This window comes from Ammospiza caudacuta, chromosome 3 (genome assembly GCF_027887145.1).
Source record: "Ammospiza caudacuta isolate bAmmCau1 chromosome 3, bAmmCau1.pri, whole genome shotgun sequence".
In the NCBI taxonomy this organism is placed as follows: domain Eukaryota; kingdom Metazoa; phylum Chordata; class Aves; order Passeriformes; family Passerellidae; genus Ammospiza; species Ammospiza caudacuta.
Genome location: NC_080595.1, coordinates 68577561 through 68598567, shown reverse-complemented (window position 1 = coordinate 68598567; position 21007 = coordinate 68577561). Strand labels below are relative to the sequence as shown.

The window sequence follows — 21007 nt, the reverse complement described above, 5'->3', positions numbered from 1 at the left end:
TTTTTTCTTTTTGATATCACTGCAGATCAGCAGTTCCCTCTGTACTACAGACCTCTCTTCTAAAGCTTGCCAGCTCTCCCTTCCAATGATTTGACAGAACATTCTTGCTGTAGATATGCAGACATGCTGAATTTGTGAGACCAGACACTAGATTTTTACTATTAGCAAGAGAGTATTTGTCTTTGATTCACAAGGATAATAATTTAACAAACAAGTAATCAGAGGAAATAGATTTCAACAATGTGTTTCATCAACAGATGCAATGTGGTGTCTTTTAGAGTCGAACAATAACCTTCAATTTCTACAACAACATAACATTTTTATAATAAAAAGAAGTTTCTATAGAGCAGTATATCAATAGATTACGTATTTTTGTATCCTGCCTTCTAAAGCAGCACCATTCAGAGCTGTTACTGAAGAAAGACAGACAAACACAGCAATGTCAAAGAACGTGGTCTGCACCACCCCATGGCAACACAGAAAATATGTTTTCTTTTAGGTTAGTGAGATATAATGACTTCTATCATTAACAGAAATGTTGATTAAAATCAGACCATTCATTAATTTGCCTTAACGACAGGGTATAGGTAATGCCTTTTGAATAAACAATTAAAAGGAAGGAAAATATTGGACATAATTGAGAAATATTGATAAACAACTGACCTTTATGTGCTGTAAATGAAATTTAGCGAAGCATAATCTGTCTTTGTGACTGTGATAAACAGAAAAATTACAATTAGGTATAATATTTTTTCTTAATAGCTTAAATAATTAATAACAAACAAAGAAATAAAAAAGGCAAAACATCCCATCAATTAAAAAGCCCTGTTGCAGATGAGGTAATCCTCAATCTCTGTGGAATATATGTGCATTTTTTCTTCTACTAGACAGGTTTATCTGAGGAAAAAAAGAAAGGCAGGGCGAATTTAGACCTGGAGAAGTGAAATTTAAAGCAATACCTGAAAAAGAGTTAATAATATATTCTAGGTTATCTTATTGCTTACATTGTAGTAACCTAATTTATTTCTGTCTACCTCATTCTTTAATTAAAGGTATAAACTAAGCACAATTTAAGAACTATATAATGTCAGTTCACATTACCTACATTTCATGTTTGTATCTATTGATACTGCATCATTCCAAATAACAGTTTGTGAATTAGACTTTAGATTGCCAGCCCAAGGAGGCACTTTCTGGCTGTTATCAGCATTGTTTATTTGTGAAAGGTTCTGTTCACGCGTCCTTTCATGTTACTGCTTAAAAGACACTCATTCACATACTTGAAAGCATAGGTATCTTTAAATATTTATGGAACGAGAGGAATTTAAAAAATCTTCCTCTAGAAGACTGTTAGTGGGAATTTGCATGTTGAAGTACACATGTGGCAGGTACAAGCAATGTTTAAACTCACAGAACAATTTAGACTCATAGAACACCCCAGCTTAGGAGAGCCCTCCAAACTGGTCCAGCCTTTTGTGGGAAAGGGAGCCTAGGTGAGATTATTTAGCACCCAGTCACGTCTTGAAAATCTCTGGTGACCCTACCATGTCTCTGTGGAGTTTGTTCCCACTGTAAAAAATTTCTTTCTTTATTGAGATGAAACTTTTCCCAGTGTAACTTGTGTTCCTTGCCCCTTGTCTTTCCTCTACTCCCCTCTGATGAGGCAACACCTGGAATACTGCATCCAGCTCTGGGGCCCACATCACAGGAAGTCCATTGAATTATTGAAGCAAGTCCAGAGGCGGCCACAAAGGTGATTAGAGGAAAGAAACACCTCTCCTCTGAAGAAAGGTTGAGAAAATTGGGATTGCTCAGAATGGAAAAGAGAAAGCTCTGGGGTGAGCTTGTGGCAGCATTTCAGTGTCTAAAGAGGTCTACAGGAGAGCTGGAGGGGGACTTTTCATAAGGGCATGTGGTGATTGGGACAAGGGGTAAGGGCTTTAAACTGGAGGAGTGCAGGGTTAGATCGGACAGTAGGAAGAAATTGCTCCCTGTGAGAGTGGTAAGGCAGGTTGCCCAGAGAAGCTATGGATGCTCCATCCCTGGAAGTGTTCCAGGCAGGTTGGTTGGAGCTTTGAACAACCTGGTCCAGTGGAAACTGTTTCTGCCCATGGCAGGGGGCTTGGAACATGGCCATCTTCAAGGTCCCTTCCAATCCAAATCCTTCTATAATTTTGTGATTCTATGATTCATAGAATCATAGAATTTTTGTTAAAGAAAGATCTTCCATCTTCTTTATGTCTTTCCATCACATTAACTGATGGAAAACTGTGGTGAAGTCAGAGAATGGTAAGTTAAATTCACCTGTTCAATGCTGCACTGGGAGGAAATGTGGCAGAGGCCTTCAAACCTTCAGGGAAAGCTGTCAGCAGGGAGAGAAGTGCCTGCTCTCCTTGCTGTTTGGTACCCCCTTTGGCAGAGGAGATGGCTGTAGTGTGTGCCAGTGCAGCTGCTGAAGGACAGACATGCAGTGAGTGCAGGCACAATGAGTGAGTGTGGAGTGGCACAGGAGCTGTTGAGCTGTGCCCACATCCCAAAGGTTACACCAAAGGGTGTCTTTCCCTCAGATGCCCAGGATTTAGTGTGTGTGCTCAGTACTCCTGCCAGCAGCCCTGCCTGCCCCCGGAGATGGCTGCTCCCAGCAGCACAGCTCCTGGAGCTGTTCCTGTGGGTGGGGAGTGTTGCTTGTGTGTGTCTCTGCCCAGCCCAGCTGCCCAGAGTGAGCTGGGTACGCGCTGGGTGTGCTACGGGGCAGAGCAGAGGCCCCATGCAGGAGAAGAAGCTTGTTCCAGTTCCATCAGACTTTGTCCCTTTTTGTGTTCTGTCAGTAAAGGATGGAGGACTGCTGCAGAGAGTTTTCACTGTAAACAAGCCTGACCATGACTTTTAGATGATTAGCTCTCACTTTAAATGCAGAACCTGCTTTTAGCATCGACTGTTCCCATTTGTAGTTTCCCTCGTCTGTTCTGCACTCTTTGGGACTGTTTAGGCCTGCCAAGAGAAGCATGGTCCCACTGATACACTGGTTTTCCTCTGATGCCTTTTGTGTCTCACTGTCTGGGGAAATCTTGAAATGGATGGGTTTTAACTGCACGCTCCTGTTTTCAAAGAAAGTTTCAGGGAAATTATTCTCAGTCCAAAAACTGTTGTTTTTTTTTTGTTTTGTTTTGGTTTGGTTTGGGTTTTTTTTGCTGATTTCACAAATGCAATGCTTATTACATATGTATCCCACATGCAAAAAATAGTTTTCTAAGAAGTAAAATTCTTGGAATAATCCAAAAATCTTTCTTTCTTCTAATAACACATGGAAAGACAAAGAAGTTAAAAGGGGCTTGATCTTTATTTCATAACAGTGCCCTTAGTGCTAAATCACACTGAGAAAGCAAGTAACATGTGATGGGTTCAAAAGGAGGAAAAATCAGATAACATCACCTAAAATAAAGGTAACAATATCTGGAGTGTTTTTTCCAGAGCTATGGACACAGTTGACGGTTCTGCTTCTTTGCTTGGTCCAGACATTTTCATTAGGAAGAAAATACATGTCATACTGCTTTGGTGCATGCTGCATCAATTGGCAATGAACAGTAGTGTATCCTGCCCAATCTCATCATTAGTCCATAGAATTGCAACTCTTCATTAACTGTATCCTTTTAGGAAGTGGGAAACTTGACTTTAGTCAAGTTTCTTTGGGTGTTTCTTATACAGGATTTTTGTTTCTTGGTGACATAAAGTTTAGTTTCTAAAATATATTTTAATTTGAAAATCTGAAGGTCCTCTCACAAACAGTTGGTACACTTTTTTTTTAACACATCTTCTCTGGACCTATTTCTTGATGTCTCTGAAAAAAACCCAAACAATCAAAAATTGCATTTTTTAACATTTCTTTGAGAAATTTCTTTTCAAGGGTATATTGACAAGAAGAGCAAGTTTCTTGTGCTGCATGCAAAATGGGGGTTTGGGATTTTTTTTCCTTCAAAGGCATATGGGACTCTCTTTTCACAAAGTTAACAGTGGCCACAGGGGCCAGATTTTTCATAAGCATTCTGCATGCAGAAAGCCCCTAATTTATATAGACAGATTAGACAGATTTAATAAATCCAGTCAACTTGTGTGTTATGAACATTCTTAATATCTCAGCCTGAAATGACTGAATTAAAGTGTATGTCTAGACTGCAGGAAAACTACCTTCCTGGAGGTGAGGACCAGATGGAATGGTGTGACTCTCTTTTGGCCCAGGTTTTCTTCCCATAGCTTTGAAATATGCATCTGAATCCAAGAGCAGTGCATTTGAGTGCATGTTGAGAGCAGCAGCTCCCCTGAATTCGTGGAATTGGCATTGATAGTCTTACCCTGTGTCTGATGTATGAAAAGCCACTTGAATACACTTGCTCTTGGTAGAAAGTGCTAAATAACCCTGCTTCCCTCTGCTGGATTCTGTCCTAGTACATCAGGGCAAAGTATTTGCAGGTTGATGTGTTCTTGATTTTTCTTCTCTTTTTTTGACAGCTCCTAGACTGTTTTGTGATCCCAGTGGTGATACTCCTCTCCTGGTTCTTCTTACTGGTACGATACAAGGCAGTTCATTTCATTGGGATTGTGGTCTGCATTCTGGGCATGGGCTGCATGGCAGGAGCAGATGTCCTCGTTGGGAGACAGCAAGGAGCAGGTAAGAAAGAATGGGTTGTGTGGCCAAGTTCTGTTTAGAGAAGCCATTGACCACTGTGTGTCAGACTGGGGCCAAAAAGTGGGGAAACTTGGCAAGAAAATCTGTACCTTCATGGATCCAAAGCACTGCACTATTCAGAGTTGTCTCTTTGTCAGAGGGGCAGAAAGGGGTCACCACTTACAAGTCAGCAGTGCTGCAAACAGGTTTCTTGGGCCCTGTGCCTTACAACCCTCTGCAAGCTGGGGGGACAAGCTAAATATTTGTAGTTTTGTTCTCTTTTGGCTTAGCTGTTGGACTGCAAACCTCAATAGCTTCCTTTCCAAATTGGATGCATTTCTGAGTTGTAAGCACCTCTCACATCCACTGTGTGCTTACTTCTCAACTTGGCTTGTTTTTCTACAGAGGTGTGATCACTTGGTAGGTGCTAAAACACACTGAATCTGTATATTACCAGTTGGGTTTTGCTCACAATCTCGTCCTAAATCTTTGGGACTTTACAGTAACATTTTTGAAAAGAGCCTCCTTGTGTGTAAAATGTTCTTTTTTTCTGTGTGGCATCATATGAATAATGTGTGTGTATGTATTAATGCAGACTAGACAGAGTTAGATTTCATCGATCAACTTCCCCTGTCACATTGATTTCTCTAGTGCCAAGCCAAATTATGTGGGAAGGCTGGAAATTCTTTTCAAAGATTGTCAATTAGGCACAGTTTTCATTCTTAATTAAAAGCACTGAATTGTGAGCAGAGCATAATACGCCGGGATTTAAAATTCTTGAGTCAGCTTTCTGAATACAAATGCAAGTGCTGTAAAAACTGCATTTGCCAGAGTGCTACTAAATAAAACAATGGAGTTGGTAACAGTGCTCGTCATATCTCCCTACCCCCTTCTATCTCTGTCCTTAAACCTGAAAGGAGACTTCTAGTTACTGGTCTCCTCCAGAAGTGGCCTTGCCCCAGCTGAAAATGAAATAATATACTCTGTACTATGTAACCAGCCAGCCAAGGCTGTGTTGGGAATGGCTGATTTCAGAGGGATTGAGATTTCAAACCTGGGTTCCAGAAGAAGCATCCTGTGTCCCAGCAGTCTAGAGAGTGACATGCTTGAGCGGGTGAGCTGTGGATCAGCAGGAGCAGGCGGGGCAGTGGAAGCAGACAAGGAACAGATTGAAGAGCACTGACACTTTGCCATCCCACTGCAGTAATTAGATGTTATGTGCCATGTTCATTATTGAAGCATGGGTATAGCTGTTAAGTAAATTTGTCCAGAAAAATTTGTGAACATGCATTATTGCCTTTTAAATTGGACTTACACATGAAAAACTGTGTCCATGCTCATTGCTATGCAGGGAGACTGCAGCTTTTTTACTTTTTTTAGTAGCATAATGATGTTATTAATGATGCTGTCTTTAACAGGGTAAAATAGATCATCTAGTTTAATTTCTTTAAAAGGCTAAAACTACACATTAGAATGTACAAATAGAAAGAATTAATGGCAGGAAGAAAAGAAAAAAATTATTGAAACTCTTCATTAAGAGGTTGTACACCATTTCTAGGACTGGAAAAACTAAAGTAAGGAAGACACCAAAAGCAATGATACATCATTAGTCCTCAGTAAATGTCTCTGTTTATCTTATATTTTAGGGGACAAGAACTATTGATACCTGTGTGCCTGTGTTGACCACACTGCTTACTGTATTAGAAGAGCCATAAGGCTCTGCTAGGTACCCACAGCATAAAGCAATTTAGCCTGCCAACACTTACAGTAAGGGAACATGAATTTAGAATGTATCACTGAGAAATTAAAAGGTATTTTCCAAACTGTCTGCAGGAATTAGGTATAATGTGCACATATGCTTTCAATTTTCGATTGTATTCTCACTGATATTTTGCACATTACTCAATGGGAAAACAGTTACTATAAAATATTTAGAGTTCCATCATCTTACATGCATAGTATACCTGAAAAAACATTATTCTGAACTATGAGTTACTTTCACACTTCTGGTCCTGCTATACACAGGTTAAACCACTCAAGTCTAAGTGTTTCATCCAGGTTTTTTAAAGCATTTCCTTGCTTTAACTTACATCAGTCTCTGGAAACCAGTCACATCAATCCTGCTAATATGCATATCAGTGTTCAATTTAAAATGGGACACATCGAGAGTGATTTTTAGGTATTATGTTCATCAGTAATTACAATCAAACCAAAGAGAAATGCCTCTTAATGGCAGGGGCTAGTGCAAAAATGTGACAAAGAGGCCTATTGGGAGTGTGAAAAGAAATCATGCCAGAACACAATTCACATTTTTGAAGATTTGTGTTGCACCATAATGCTATAACTAGTTCCCAAAACACTAACTCCACTCTGGACCATATGACTTTTCCACAGAATATTAAATATGGTAACAATCATGAAAATAAAGCTTGTTTTGCCAGGCTATGCTTTGTGTGTCTCCTGAAGAATGACCTACACCATTAAATTGGTGAAATACAGCTTTATTATCCTAAAAGTCTTTAGAATGCATCTAATTAGTTGATACATGTTTTTTTTTAGCAATGAAACCAGTAGAGGCATGTGGATATTACAGGCATGAAAATAAATCTATAGGGATATGTCAGTCTTGGGGGAAAGTTCCAAAGTCTCAGCCTCTCGAGGAAGCAAAGATAAGGCATTTGACAACCAGAATAGTAATTGCTAAGAAAGAAAGCAAAAACATATTTTACAACATTTTTACACCAGTATATAAAGTTTTGGTGCACTAACTCCTTGGGTACCATGTATTACTCTAGTCTCTGCATCTCAAAAAGAAGTCACCAGAAAATAAACCTGTATAAGATATGGAGGAAAATGAGAAAACTGTTCAAGGGCATAAAATGGATTCAGATGAAGAGACTGTAGCCAGACTGGGACATTCCATTTCCCAGTGAAGGCAAGAAAGAGACCTGTGCAAGTATATGAAGTCTTCAGTGATATGGAAAGGGTCAATACAGAGTGATTTTTAAATATTTCTCAGGAAATTATGGGATGATTCATACAATTTTGAGGTATCCAGACTAAGTTAAAAGCATGAAGTACTTCTTAGTAGTTGACCAAAAATATACAGATTTTACATAAATTGATGAAAGATCCCTCCAGGTTCATCAAATTTGATGGCCTAATGCAACTTCTATCTCAGAAAATGCCTGATCTACTGAGAAGTGGCTGATAGAAGTCCCTCTGTACTCCCCTGTTTGTTAGTGTGCTCTCCTCAGCCGCCCTGTGCTGCTGAGTACCCGAGGAGGTTCCAGTGTCAGTCTGGTGCTCTGAACAGAGCTCAGCTCCCTCTTCTGGGAGGGCCCTGAAGGTTGAGGCTCACACTCAGCATGGGAAGAGCCCTTTGGGAAGAGCTGTCGGGGTGTGATGCTTGAGGCCATCCCATCTGTGTGAAAATGTCAGCCTCTGAGCTGCTTTTGTTTCACAGATGCAAAAGGATGATATTTTTGTCCCAGCAGGAGCTCTAAGGTCAAAAGCTTTTTCAGCAATACTTCCCTGAAGTGTCAGTGAGTAGCTGCAATAAATACCAAAAAAGTGAGCTCAGTGAGGAATCAATGGAGCCACTGTGAAATATGAAATGCATCAGGGGTATGAAGAAGTTCTGTAAAGTAGTGATGGCTATTTTAAATTAAGAACATCTTCCATTACTAATTGAAGAGAAGACTAAAATCTTTTTAACAGAGCAACCAAATCATAAAAAGATAAATGGTCAAATATAAACATGTTGCCAGTCAAGAAATTCAGTCAAAGACTGGATGAGTATGTGAAAAACAATTGTAGCAGTATTTGCTAAATACACAGAAGCCACATCTCATCTGAGCTGAAAAATCTTGGAAACTGAGAGAGTATTACTGGGAATATTTTACATTTTTCTCCATTCCTATTGTCCTTAAACAACTTATACTTTTCTGGTGCTTGTAGCCAGTGTTGGAGACAGGATTAAAGAATCCTTGGTCTATCCTCTTATGACAGTTTTTATTATCAAAAGTTTCTTCCCCATAGAAAGCACTACAGTTTGGAATGATAACTGAAGGCTTAAAAGAACTCCTTAAAGAAAATTATTGAAAAGATAATTTTGAACCAATTAGAATGTTTGGTTTCCATTTTTATTTACTGCATTGTATACTGCAGTGTATATTTTACAAGTCAATTGAAACAAAACTTTGAAAGACCAAGACATGAAAAGTAAATCATGGTATTTTAAAAGAAAACAGGATTTCTTTTATAAAAAAAAGCATAGTACTTCAGCATTTCTGCTGAAACTTTTCAAAGAAAAATCCATTATAATCCAGCATTTCAGAATATGGTTCTGCAGCAATATCTGACAGCTTTGTGAAGCTGTAGCTCTTGTAGAAATAATTTAACAAGCCATATGTGCAGAGGGAATTGCATGCACCAGTTTGCAAAGCTAGGGCCTCAGTTTTCAAACTGGAACTTGATCTTGATCAAATGTCACTGCAGCTCTCCCCAACACCCAATAATAAAATCTTCCAAGGCTTAAAAAGATTTCAAGCAGTCTTTCATAACAAATGTTTTAGTAATTCTGTATACCTGGAGGTATTGAAAATACATCTTCTTGTTCTTTGCATGCATTAGATACTGCTATGTTAATTGAACCTCTTTTAGAAATCTGTCCTTTTCATCACCCTGTCTACACCCCATCCTTCCTCCTCCCTTTCTTGTCAAACAGCTCCATGTGAGAATGAGGTCAATATTAGGTTGTAATGATTTCTTCAATCATTTCACAGGTACACAGAATTTTTTGGTTGTCCTCAGATCTAAGTACTGAACATGTTTTAGACTGGTTAAATTTCAAGATGAGATGCAAACTGCTCTATAGAGTTGAGTCATACACTCTCTGCAAAAAAAAAAAAAAAAAGGTAGTAATAATAAAAAAGGATCAGTCTCTGAAGAGTGCCACTTGGATTCTATACTTTTTTCTGCAAGGTTTTCAGAATTTTTTGACTTCTTCTTTCTACAGCAAGGTATATGCTCTTCCTCTGTCTGACTGATGCTGGCGTATTGAATAAAAACCGTTCAAGTGACAGAATATTTGCATTCATTTTATTAACGCAGATAAGGGCTACGTAGTGACTGAGTAATGAAATATGTTGGGAAGAACATGCAATAGTTTTGGACAGAAATTGGTTGTTTTGAGGCATTCTGATTTTTTTTTTCTTCTATTTATCCCTAGGTGAAAATAAACTGATAGGGGACCTCTTAGTCCTTGGCGGAGCCACGCTGTACGGCATCTCCAACGTCTGTGAGGAGTACATCGTCCGAAACCTGAGCCGAGTGGAGTTCCTGGGCATGATCGGGCTCTTCGGCTCCTTCTTCAGTGGAATTCAGCTGTGAGTGGGCAGGTTTGAGCTCAAGTGCAGCTGTGGCCTCCATTGAGATACATTAACAACTCCTTCAAAATTAGCCCTTTCCTGTGGAGAGCAGGTGTCCTCTAATCTTGGAATTTGCATTGGTTTTCATATTTCGTATTGGTGATTTGAATAATAGCACAGATTTTTACCCAAGTACTCTAATTCAAGGACCATTGTCCTTGAGTAGTCACTTAAAGAGGGAGAGGACATGTCACACCATCTTGCTGCTGGAGGACAAGTGGATGCTTCACATATTATTCTGAACTGTGAATAACGAAATCTACAGCTTCTTCTGGTTCTATTTTATACATTTTAAAAGTCCCCTTGGTTTCTAAAAAGGTAGAAAACACATCCAGTCAGAAAGTATTTTATTGGTTTGCTTGTTCTGTAAAACTACATTATGATATGGAGGAAATCATGAAAAGCCTTTAAGAAAATGACCTTTTCACTTCAAAATATTTAGCACATGGGATATTGTTGCATGGATTTCAGGATCTACGGACTCTGGTCTATATCCACATGTACCTAAGAGCATCTCAACTGCAAGGCTAATAGCTGGAAGGTGGCTTGCAATGTTGCAGTACTGTGACTGATGTAAAAGTAGCCCTGCAAGATTGCTGCATTTTGTGCAGGACTGTCTCTGGTGCTTTTAATACAGAATGACTTTTGGCTATTAGTCCACAAAAAGTTACTTCTCTACAGATCTAAGCTACTCTGCTTCTAAGAACAGGGGCTGATCAAAAAAGCCACAGCCCATTAATTCCTATTTCAATGATTCTATTTTTTTTTTTTTTTTTAGCTAGAAAGCTTAATATATTTATAAGGGATCTGAACAAGTGTCTTAAAATTATTTATGTTAACTAGTTGCCATACAAGAAGTTCCCTTTTAAAAAATATGGAATTTAAGAGCATACAAATGTGCCTAGTATCTTTGGCTGAAGCATTCTTTTATATGTTTGTGTTTAAGTAGATACTAACATTCTGAGGACATCAAAGCAGTACCCTTGTCTTGCTCTGTGTGTGTAAACTGTCATGTAAATGTCTCATACTCCAGAATTCAATAGTTGTGTCATTCCTCCCTCTTGACCCAAGCAGTTAGTCACAATTCAAGGTCTGTGAGCTGTTCTGCTGGTGAAAATCTGGTTTTGGAATAAGGCATCTTTTTATAAAGAAGAAACAACTGAAAGGAAACAATAAGAAACCATTTCTTTGATGAAAGCCCTAAGGTTTTTCTATTCAAACTTTGGCCCAACTTTGGTTCACTCCAACAGGTTTTTCTCCAGCAGCCTCTGCAGCTTTTTGCTGATACTGCTTTTTGGGCACCTTCTGGAGACTCAACCACACTTGGTTCATACCTGTGCCTTTTTCTTCCCTTTACCTGTAATGAATAGCAGAAGTCACAGTTATTTGTTCATAGAGATTATATCTAACTAAATATAACACTTGCATCAAAGAGAAGCCAATTCCTCATGTTAAATTTGCAGGCTCTTTCTTTGAAAAACTACTGGCCACTTTGGTGCAATATAGGACCTTTAGATCCTCTCAACTGAAGACTCAACTGGAGTCTTAGACTGTAACATAAAATAAACACACATAATGCCTGTTGTGCAGCAAAGGAGGAAGAGCTAAGGTGTCAGGGGAAACAGTGAATTAATGAGTTGACTGATTACCCAGACATGGTGGAAAGAGTTTAGTATGTTGAGTATGATTAAAGCAGGGAGGAAGAATAAGAGATTAGTTTACGAGAGCTGGGGATGTCATAATTACCCAGCAAATGGAGATAAGGTTATCTGATGGAATCACATAATCATAACATGGCCTGTTTTCTAATGCCCTCCTGAAGGTGATTCTGGTTCAAGCTCCAGGCTGCTTAGGAACTTGTTAAGTTGATTTCTTGGTATCTCTAAGAATGGTACTGCCAGTCATGCTGGGCAACCTGTTCCAGTGTTTGACAATTTTTTTCCTTTGATATTTAATCAGTTTTCCATGCTGCAATTTGTGTCCATTATCATTCATCCTTTTGTTGTTCACCTCCAAGAAAAGTATGATTACCTTGTCTGTAACTACCCATACCCATAGTTAAGACAGAAAATTTATCGTTGTGTCCTCCTTTCCCCCAGCTTAGGCTTCTCTTCTTCATGCTAAGCAAACCCTGCTGTTTCAGCACCTCCTCTTACATCCTGTCCTCAACCTGCCTGACCATTGTGATGGAATTCCACTGTACTCTCTTCAATTTGTTATTGTCTGTCTTGTTCTGGACAGCTCATAATTGGATACAGGCCTCTAGCTGCTGTCTCACAAATCACATCCTTCAGCTTTCTGGCCAGACCTTTACTGACACAGCTCAGGATATTGTTGCCTTCCTCTGCTCCAGGGACACATTGCTGAATTGGGTCCAGGTTGTCCACCAGCACTCTAAGGTTTATTGCCGGAAAACAATTTCTATCCAGTCAGCTCCCAGCCTGTACTGTTTCATAGTGTCACTCCACCCCAGTGCAGGAGTTAATACTTGCTTTCCTTGAACTTCATGAGGTTTCTTCTTGCCCTTTTCTATAGACAACATTGTACATAGTCCACACATCTGGTCCATACCTCTTGAGTTTTGGAAGATCTGTAAGGAAATCATGTTGGAAACCTTGCTAAAGTAACAGTAGGTTACACACATACTCTAATTCATTTCCTGTCCTTTATTTACTAATCCAGTCACCTCATCAAAGAAGGCAGTGCTCTTGAGAGCACTGTGCTGGCTCTTCCCACTGGAACCCATCTTCTTCATTTCTTGCAAATGGCTTCTGGGTGGATTTGTTCCATAATCTTCCCAAAGGTTAGCATAATCTGGCTGGCCAGGCTATACTTTTTGTTCTGTGTTAAACCGAATGTTGCATTTGTCTCTTTTCAGTCATCAGGGACCTCCTCCAACTACCACAACCTTTCAAAATCATTGTGATTCCAATTCTTCAGTGCCTCTGGCATCACTAAATGGCCATTTCTGACAGAGTTTCTCTCACTCCTCTTTTTTCACAGATCATAAGGAATCACAAGCCATAGCATATTGTTTTATACACATTTTGTATTGGCTATACAATAATATGAATGCAATGTTCCTACGTTTAAGTTATGTGAAAATTTTTTTTCCAGACCAAGAGATGTTGCAGTTTGTTTTCATTATATTCTTCAGGAATTACTGATGAAAGAAACATATACCTTATGCATGCAAAAACACCTATAATTTAGTTATTTTGCAGAGAATATAGTCTTATTATTCTGTACACAGTATTAGATTTGCCTCACATCAGCAGCAAGCAAATTAAAATTTCCAGGATGCAACTCTTTAGACTAGATTAATCTGGAAGATGCTGAGCTCCTGTAGTTTTACTATTAGATTTGGTCTTCCACATACCGCCTTTCCTACTAGGTACTTTGTTTTTCAATCTGTATAATTCCATGTTTTATACTTGTTTAAAATAGTGTCCAGACCAGCATGAAGAGTTCTGCACAGTTGGATTTATCTGGAAATCACACAGACAGGGAAAGCAGTTACCTGCACGAAGACCTAGCTTGGGAGATATCTTATCTCCAAGGGTCTGTTTGCCTGGATTGGGAAGAGCTGACTTGTTGGCACCTTAGAATTGTATGGATCTGTGACTTTGATGTTAATGTACAGAACAAGATTTACAAGATACTGAGAATGGACTTTTGCAGGTTTGCCTATCCTTTGCTTATTATCCTGACTTTCCCTGCTGTGACTATTTGTTTTCTCTCAGTGTGTAACAAATCACAGGATGCTTCCCAAACCAGACTGTGATATCTATTTATTTTACACTGCAGAGCTACTGCAGTGTAAAATAAGCTATTACAGATATATTATTAATAATTAACATTCAAAAGGTTTCAGAATATTAAGTCAGAAAAGTACAAGAGGATTGAACATTTAGGGGAATGGGCAAGTAGAGCAGGTATATAGAGAGCTGGAAATAAACCAGGAGAAATTGTATGCTATCACATCTGATTACTACCCTGAAGATCTTTCAAATACACAGACACAGGGATAATGCCAGAGTAGATTAGTAAACTCTTGATTGCATTTGGTTCCTACAGAGATTTTTTGTTATAAGGTTATTTATGTTGTTTCGTCCAGCACTTGAATTCAATGAGTGGAAGTAATTTAACTTCTGTTCTCTTACATCAAATTTTTCCTTCTCTTCTAGTGCAATCATGGAACACAAAGAGCTGTTGAAGGTCCCCTGGGATTGGCAAATAGGTAAGAACACACTTTACCTCATGGGAGATGGTTGCTGAAGGAGGTGTGGAGACAGCCAGCATTTGGGGAGGCAGGCACAGAGTTTCAAGGGAGCCAATGCTATTAACCAGTGACTTTTCCACTGGTTACTACCAAAGGTTGAGCATCATAACTGCTCTCAAACAATCTGTCCTCCATTGGTGTGTTGTGCCTTCCCTGCAAAATCAGGTTAAGCATATGAATGCTGTAAGATAACCATTCAGACAGACGTGAAGTAAAACAATAGTGGGGTTCCAGTTCTAAGATTGAATGCAACACTGGGGCCATAAATGAGGCAGTCATTAAGAGCCAAACCTTTCCAATGAAAGCCAAGGAAAGAAAATGGAGCCTAACAAAATAACCTAAAAAAGTACTTGCAGTGCATATTATAGCCTCATAAATTCACTTCCAGGAGGAGCATTTTGTATGGAAGTGATTTAATTGCTTTCAAAATAGTTTTGGCGGAATAAGCAGATGTGTCCTTTTAGACAAGTTTTGGGAGCATCATGCCTAATGAAGCAGTTATGGTGTTCTGCCAAGCAGGGGATTGCATTTTCCCATTTCAGTTTGGAAGCTGAGTTTATGAGTGCCTTCTAATTGGTCCAGTGAATTATTTGGTTTAAAAGCAAATCGATATCTAGGGGAGTCCCTATAATCACTCCTTCACTGTTTATGACAATAGAAGAAATAAAAGAATACCAGTAGCACAGACCTGATTGATTGCAGAGGACTCAAGCTTTGGCAATCCATTGACAGCAGCTCTTTACCTAGTTTCAGACTGAACATCAAAATGACAACTCAAAAGTGTGCAAAAACAACTGATTATGTGGGGTCTCCCTGAGGGGAGGGGATACAAATTGTGGAATACGGTTAGTTTCTTTAAACTTGGTTTGCAATTTCCTTTCATCATCTTAAACCTTGATAAATACAGCACATTTTTCAAAAAACATTGCACCTAGAAATCTTGGAAATTTGATGGTTGAGCTGTAAAACTAAGTGACAAATCAATTTAAAGTATCCATGGAGAGACACACTCAACTGTGTACTAAAGTGTATTGGCCTTCTTTAATCTGAGATAGTTAGCATAATTGTATCAGTGTTTGTTTATATTTCATGACAAGGAGCTTAGGGACATAATTAATCTGGTACTGATGATACCAGTGGTCATAGTGAATTAATCTACTGTCCATGTAAATGTCGTATGTACTTCCATGAGATTTCTCTTCAAACTCAGTATCAGTGAAATGTGCTATTAAAATAAGGTCTTACTTAATCTGTGATGCTGCCAAGATGTCCCTGAAAGTTGATTACTAATTCTGAAGAGTCATTATGCTTCACAAGGCTGAGATCATCTTAGCAAAACCATCATAGATATGAACTTGTTTTGTTAGAGCAATAATTGGAAATGTGGTGTAGTTGAACATGGATTAAATGGTGACAGTTCTGTAGTTCTTCCTTGGCTTCCACTGCACCTGGTGTATTTTGCATTGCATTGGCAGTGATACAAGATTGTCAAAAAGTGATTGACAAATCTGTATCAGGGAGTTCACAGCCTTGTCCTGGGTAGTTATCCACTGTGACAGACTCAAACCTGCAGTCCAGCAGAGTTAAATCATCAGCCTTCCGAATGGTGCTGATAAAGTCACAGCAGGCAACTAATAAATAAATCAAGGTGGCCTGTTGCCATCTGCCATAATTGTGCTTTTAAGATGAAATGAGCTAGCTTTTAACTGATGCAAATGATTTTTGAATATAAAGATCTAAAGCCAATCTGTTATGTCTATCATGTTTAAAACAGGCTGTGTCCCTCCTGGTGTTAATTTTGGAAATTGCCCTGATACATATCATCATCTTCACACTCAGTGTGAATCACTGTAGCTCTGTTTGTATCCTTGAAGGTTTAAGTATTAATACTTGCTGACAACCACACTGAAAGGAGGATGATTTTACAGTTTTGAGAGAATGGTTTCATATGAGACCATGACAAGTTTTATAGTGATAGATGAAATACTAACAAATAAACTCACATCAGTTTCATGTAAGAGAAAAGCCAGTTTGTAGCTCCAAGGAGGTGTCCTTTGTTACCAGGGGTTTGAATATTTCTGAATGGTCTTTGTTCCAAGGCAGTATGGAAGATCATAACTGATTCCATGTCATGCCAATTAAACATTTGCTTTTGGAGTAAAAGCACAAAGGCAACATTTGTACATCATGGCACCATGCAACATTCAACCTCCTTGCTCAGGAACAAGAAGTTCTCAAGTCATGTTGGTCTCTGTCCTGCTTGGGCTGTATTAGAGTGGTCCCTAGGGACAGATCCTGCCTATTTGTGTGAAGACACCAAGTGTAAAGAGAAATGGAGAAATGCTGAGGGACTGGGGCTTGTTCAGCCTGTGGAGGAGAAGTTACCTGCAAGGAGGTTATCTAAAGGACAGAGCTGGTACATGGCTCTGCCAGAGGTGCATGGCAGGAGGATGAGAGCTCAAATGACAGATTCAGACTGGATATAAAGAAAACCACCTCCACACTGTGGGCAGGCAGGCAGCAGAGCAGGTTGCCCAGAGAGGTTCTGGAGTCTGCTGGGTCTGCAGCACTAGAGGCGATTCCCAAGGCTGCTGTTTGCACTGCATGGGTACCTGAGGAGGCTGAGGCTTCAAGCTGTTGACTTAAATCATATTTTCAGTCTCAAAATTGGCCCTCTAAGAAGCATATATATCTGGAAATCATATTATGTTAATTTCATTTGTTTATTGTCACCACTAAATGCCACCCAACTGGTGGATATTACATATCTTTTGAAGCTGTAAATGAAATGCCACTTTATATTCACCTCTGCTAGGACAGCTATAGTTTAAGCAATTTTCTACTGGAACCGAAATGCCCTTTGGAAAAGCAACCTGTGAAGCTGGCTGTCAAATAATGTGAACACCAAGGCAGTACCATAAAATTACACTGTAAGTTGAGTGCATAAACCAGCAAAGCTGTGTTAAATCCAGACAGCCAGACACTTGGTGGACCAGCTGGTGATTTGCAGACTGTATTTGACAATGCTGACTTCTGATCCAGAATGGCTTTGGTGCCTGACCTGTTCTTCTTGAGCCTGCAAGAAAAGCTGGCTTAGTGCTCCTGTATGCAAAACAATTTCCCATTGACCAAAACTTAATTCCACATGGTGCAATTATTTCCCTGCTACAAAAGAGTCACAGATTTTAAATAAAGCAGCTTTCAAGCACTGCCTAAAACTTAATTCTGTTACCAGTATACAATGCACACCTTATAAATTTGCTGCCTATGGGTAAAAGCAAAAAGTTTTTGCTATAATTGTCCATATTCTGAATATAAATTCAAGATTCCTTATCGTGCCATAATATGTATGGACACTGATAGTTTGTGTCTGCTATGTTCATTTCAGTTGAATGTACACTTCAGTTCATATGCTTCCAGAAGACTCAATCTGTCACAGCTGATTTTTGTCCTTTAGACAGCTTTTCTAAAGAATTTTTAACTAAATGGATCCACATGCAGATATATGGCCATTGTATGGCTTTTTTTTTTATCCTTTCTAATCCCTTCCAGGACTTTAGCAATCAGATTTTCTACAACTTTTAGTCAATAACATGTTCTGAAGAGCTGGCATGAGTCTAAATTTAGGCTTATGCACATATCAGCTGGGAATTCTGCAGCTTACAGCAGCCTAAGAAATATCATTTGCATGAGAGCAGATGAGTAAAGTGTTTGCTGGTTTTTTAACTTCATATTGATTAATTTGCCTTGGGATTTATCAAGAAATAACTGAAGCAATGAATTCTTTCCCAGTAAGTTATTTAGGTTTTTTAATTAATTTAGATTTTTACTGTAATGTATTTTTATTATATTAGTGTCTAACAATCTAATTTGTATGAGGCACTCTGTAAACATGTAGCAGGAAAGAGTTTCAGCTCACAAAAGTTTTATTGAGGAAGGCAGACAAAAAGGAGTAGAGGAACAGAAGTGCAAAAATCTGAAGTGATTTGTCAGTTTTGGTGGCAAAATAGGTCTAGGATCTCTGACACTTGAGTGCTGTCCTCATGCATTCATCCATTTGCTCATTAACTCCTCTGAAAATAATATTGCATTCATATTTTGGGTCCATTCCCAAAAAACACTGTGTGGTCCATCCAACTTAGCTGAACTCTCTTGGTGCTGGGGGCATTCAGCTCCTGCAGAGACTGAATTTGATACATTCAAATGCATCATTATGTCCAAATCTAAGTAGGACATGAGGTAGTCACTGGTAGTATATGACACCAACTTGAAACAACTCTGCTATTATGGAGACCCCAAAGGACCCAATGTCCAGTGTTGATATGGTTTTCACTGTCTGTATATGTGTACATTATTAATTTGAATTTTTCTTTAAAAAGCATTATTCTTTCTTTTCCTAAAAGCACAACCTTTGGAAGAAGGTTGTCTCAGCAAAGTCATTTCTGCAGGCTGTAAGGTCACTTTGCCTCTTGTTTCTCTTCTGCAGGCTTGCTGTATGTTGGCTTTAGTGCCTGTATGTTTGGCCTCTACAGCTTCATGCCAGTGGTCATAAAGAAAACCAGTGCTACTGCTGTCAACCTCTCCCTGCTCACAGCTGACCTGTACAGCCTCTTCTGTGGATTATTCCTCTTCCACTACAAGGTATGTGAAATGAGAGATATGTTTGGTAACAGCAGTATGCCTCAAGAAACATCAGTTAAGGACAAGGAAACAAAAGAAGCCTCCAAGCTTTGCTAGGTCTAAACAGTTAAAGTGCAAGTTGATTTTTTTACTTCAGGCTTCCTACACTAAAACAAATTTTATTTTATTATTTGTTTTCTGAGAGAGCTCATTTGGTCTTTTTGTTACAAGTTTTAAGATTTGAGTACCTGCTTATCAGCCACTGTATCATTAATTTCATGTTGCCTATCAAAGGTTACCTTCAATTGCAGTGAACAGACCTAATGTGGCAGCATGGAGGGAGGGACTCTTCCAAAATTCCCACAGACTTTTTTTTTTTGCCTGGCAATAAGGTTGTTTCATTCATACTGATTCTGAATTCATAACTAAATTGTTCATAAATTGCACCTTTCTCTTTGCCAGACCAGTGGCTTGCCTCGTATTGTAAATGCCAAAATGTGCAGCATATTTGTGTTTAAGTTAAACTCTGACCTGCCAGGTCCCCTAATGTTTAAAGCACCATGTGGTACAGGACCACATTTGACCTCCAGTTTTGAGGAGTGGCACTTCATTATTCACAAATATCTCCCACCAGTGTCCATCCTCTGAAAATAACATTGCAGTGCTGGAAGTAATTGCTTTCTACCATCATTTATTCATAGGAGGGAGGTTACTTGATAGCTAAATTGTGTTAGAAGTCTTAGGCAAAAGAAAGCCTTAAAATTCTGAGTGTCTAATCAACTTATATCAGATTTTGTTGTAGTAATAATACCTGCATGACTCTGAATGTGACAGGGAAAGTTCAAATGTTCAGAGTTCAACACAAAATTGTTTGTCATTGCTGTCTTTTATTTTGGTTTTGTGGCTTTGAGAATTCTGCAGGCACAAGAAAAGCAAGAATAGAAACAAAAATTTGACTGAAAACATAATGTAGGGGTTGCCTGCTGCTTTGCAGCTCTGTCTCATGGTGATATCATTTCTCCTTCTTTCTGCCTCACACTTCAAACCCCAAGTGTTTGACATCAGGTGTTGTCTGAAAACTATCTCCTGTAAATATTATTATTTGATACACACAGACAAATATATTTACAGGTGTTAGTCCACTGTTTCTAAGAAAAATTAGTAAATTACACAATGAAAGACAAATGTTATTCTGAAAACAGTGATGGTGGTGTACTAGCAAAATCAAACTCTAATAGAGGGAAAGACTCAAAAGGCAGCAGAGAGTGAGCATCTCTGTGCTCAGCATTGCTCAAACCTAACAAAAAAGGTAATTTTGCAAACACAAACTCCAAAGTTCAGATGCTTGAAAGGCAAAAGGTGAGTTAAAGGTTTAATTTCTTCCTTGTGTCTGATGGATACATTAGCAGAGCCAGGAAGGCAGAATTTTCAACTTTACTGACCCCAATCATTCTACAGTAAGTGCATGTCAGCTCCCATCCATAATGGCATCTTGGTCTCCCTCCAAAACCTGTATGAGAAAAGTGTCCAAGAGTAGAAGGCTCAGAACGGGGGGGTTTTCTGTTTGAAAGCATCCATCTCAACATGTGTCCTGGTAATTGGTTGAGTTCCAATCTGAAGTAACTGATGGTCCCCTCTGTCCCTTGCTCTAATTATTAGAAAACTGAAAGTCTCATCCTCCTGTGGTTACTGTATGTATCATGCTGTTGCTTTCATAAACACTTATTACTTAAACCTATCCAGGTTTTATACCTCCACTGCTTTCCTTGGAAGACCTTCGGAACATTACTTCTCCAACAGTTACAAACCTCCTTATCTCCAGCATAAATTTACTTGTGCCTGGTCTTGGTCCATTCAACTTTCTACCAAGAGTATCCATTAGCAGCAAGAGTACCCACCTCCATGGCATTTTACTCCATTGGTACGTCAGTAGAGGGGAATCATATTGTCTCTCAGCCTTCACTAATCAGGGCAAGCCCTACTCTGCACCTCACCTGGTTGGATTTCATC

General features: G+C 39.0%; 1 protein-coding gene across 1 annotated transcript in view; it reads left to right on the top strand.

Moving 5' to 3' along the window:
• SLC35F1 (solute carrier family 35 member F1) overlaps positions 1-21007 on the top strand; it is a 228529-nt gene that overhangs the window by 187880 nt on the left and 19642 nt on the right. The window contains exons 4-7 of the mRNA XM_058801928.1: positions 4507-4666; positions 9897-10053; positions 14283-14335; positions 18864-19018. Of these exons, the coding sequence (XP_058657911.1) occupies positions 4507-4666; positions 9897-10053; positions 14283-14335; positions 18864-19018 (525 nt within the window). The remainder of the gene's footprint in view (positions 1-4506; positions 4667-9896; positions 10054-14282; positions 14336-18863; positions 19019-21007) is intronic.